At 49.0% G+C, this 1,256-nt stretch overlaps 1 protein-coding gene across 1 annotated transcript in view; it reads left to right on the top strand.

The window, feature by feature from the left end:
* C8G (complement C8 gamma chain) overlaps nucleotides 1-796 on the top strand; it is a 618,926-nt gene extending 618,130 nt beyond the window's left edge. The window contains exon 8 of the mRNA XM_037730304.1: nucleotides 646-796. Coding sequence (XP_037586232.1) covers nucleotides 646-665 — 20 coding nt within the window. The 3' untranslated portion in view covers nucleotides 666-796. The remainder of the gene's footprint in view (nucleotides 1-645) is intronic.
* Nucleotides 797-1,256: the final 460 nt, after the last annotated feature.

Raw genomic sequence — 1,256 nt, 5'->3', positions numbered from 1 at the left:
TTTTTTCTTTGAGATGGAGTCTCACTCTGTTGCCCAGGCTGAAGTGAAATGGCACGATCTTGGCTCACTGCAACTTCTGCCTTCTGGGTTCAAGCAATTCTCTTGCCTCAGCTTCCCAAGCAGCTGGGATTACAGGCAACTGCCACCATGCCCTGCTAATTTTTGTATTTTTGTTTTTTAGACGAAGTCTGGCTCTTGTACCCTAGGCTGGAGTGCAATGGCATGATCTCGGCTGACTGCAACCTCTGCCTCCTGGGTTCAAGCGATTCTCTCGCCTCGGCCTCCCGCGTTGCTGGGATTACAGGTGCCTGCCACCACACCTGGCTAATTTTTGTATTTTTAGTAGAAATGGGGATTTCACCATGTTGGCCAGGCTGGTCTTGAACTCTCAGCCTAAGGTGATCCACCTGCTTCAGCATCCTAAACTGCTGGGATTACAGGCATGGGCCACTGTTGGGGGGACATGCAGAAGGCAAGGGTCTGAGGACTCAGTCTGCTCTCATATAAATAGAAAAGAATTAGAGATATAGTTACACAGTTATTCCGTTATATAATCCTAAATAATCACATAGCTATTCACATGTAATCAAAATATATACATATACATGTAATCATATAATCTTTAATTTTACTAATAATTCTCAGGTCAAGAAGCATGGGACTGAAGTGATATTGGAAAAGAGGTGACCCTAAGGCAAGATGCTCTAAGCCCTCTGTCCCGCCCGCATAAGGGCTGCTGCAGGGCGCCTCGGCTGTGCCACAGTGTCAGCGCTGGGAAAGCGCCCGCTGTTTAGCCAGCTAGGGAAGGAGACGTCCAAGATGGCCAAGACGTCTCCTTCCTCCGGGGGGTGAGGAGAAAACGCCGCTTCGCCAAGCTCTTGTGGCAGGCCTGGCGGCTGTCAGGGAGGCCCACAGACATCCAGGGACCTGACTCTGTGTGACGCTGTGCTTCAGCGGTCACGCTCCATGGCTACTTTTTTTTTTTTTGAGACAGTCTTGCTCTGTCACCCAGGCTGGAGTGCAGTGGCCCAGTCCTGGCTCACTGCAACCTCTGCCTCCCAGGTTCAAGCGATTCTCCTGTCTCAGCCTCCCGAGTAGCTGGGACTACAGGTGCGTGCCACCACACCCGGCTAATTTTTTGTATTTTTAGTAGAGACGCGGTTTCACCTTGTTAGCTAGGATGGTCCATGTTTCCTCTCTTTCTTAAAAGATAAGAATTAGTAATAGTAACATAAATCTTAGTGACCTTGTTATTT

The sequence above is a fragment of the Cebus imitator genome, unplaced genomic scaffold (genome assembly GCF_001604975.1).
Source record: "Cebus imitator isolate Cc_AM_T3 unplaced genomic scaffold, Cebus_imitator-1.0 Scaffold339, whole genome shotgun sequence".
Lineage (NCBI taxonomy): Eukaryota > Metazoa > Chordata > Mammalia > Primates > Cebidae > Cebus > Cebus imitator.
Note: the sequence above shows the minus strand (reverse complement) of the source record. Positions and strands in the feature narration are given on the sequence as shown.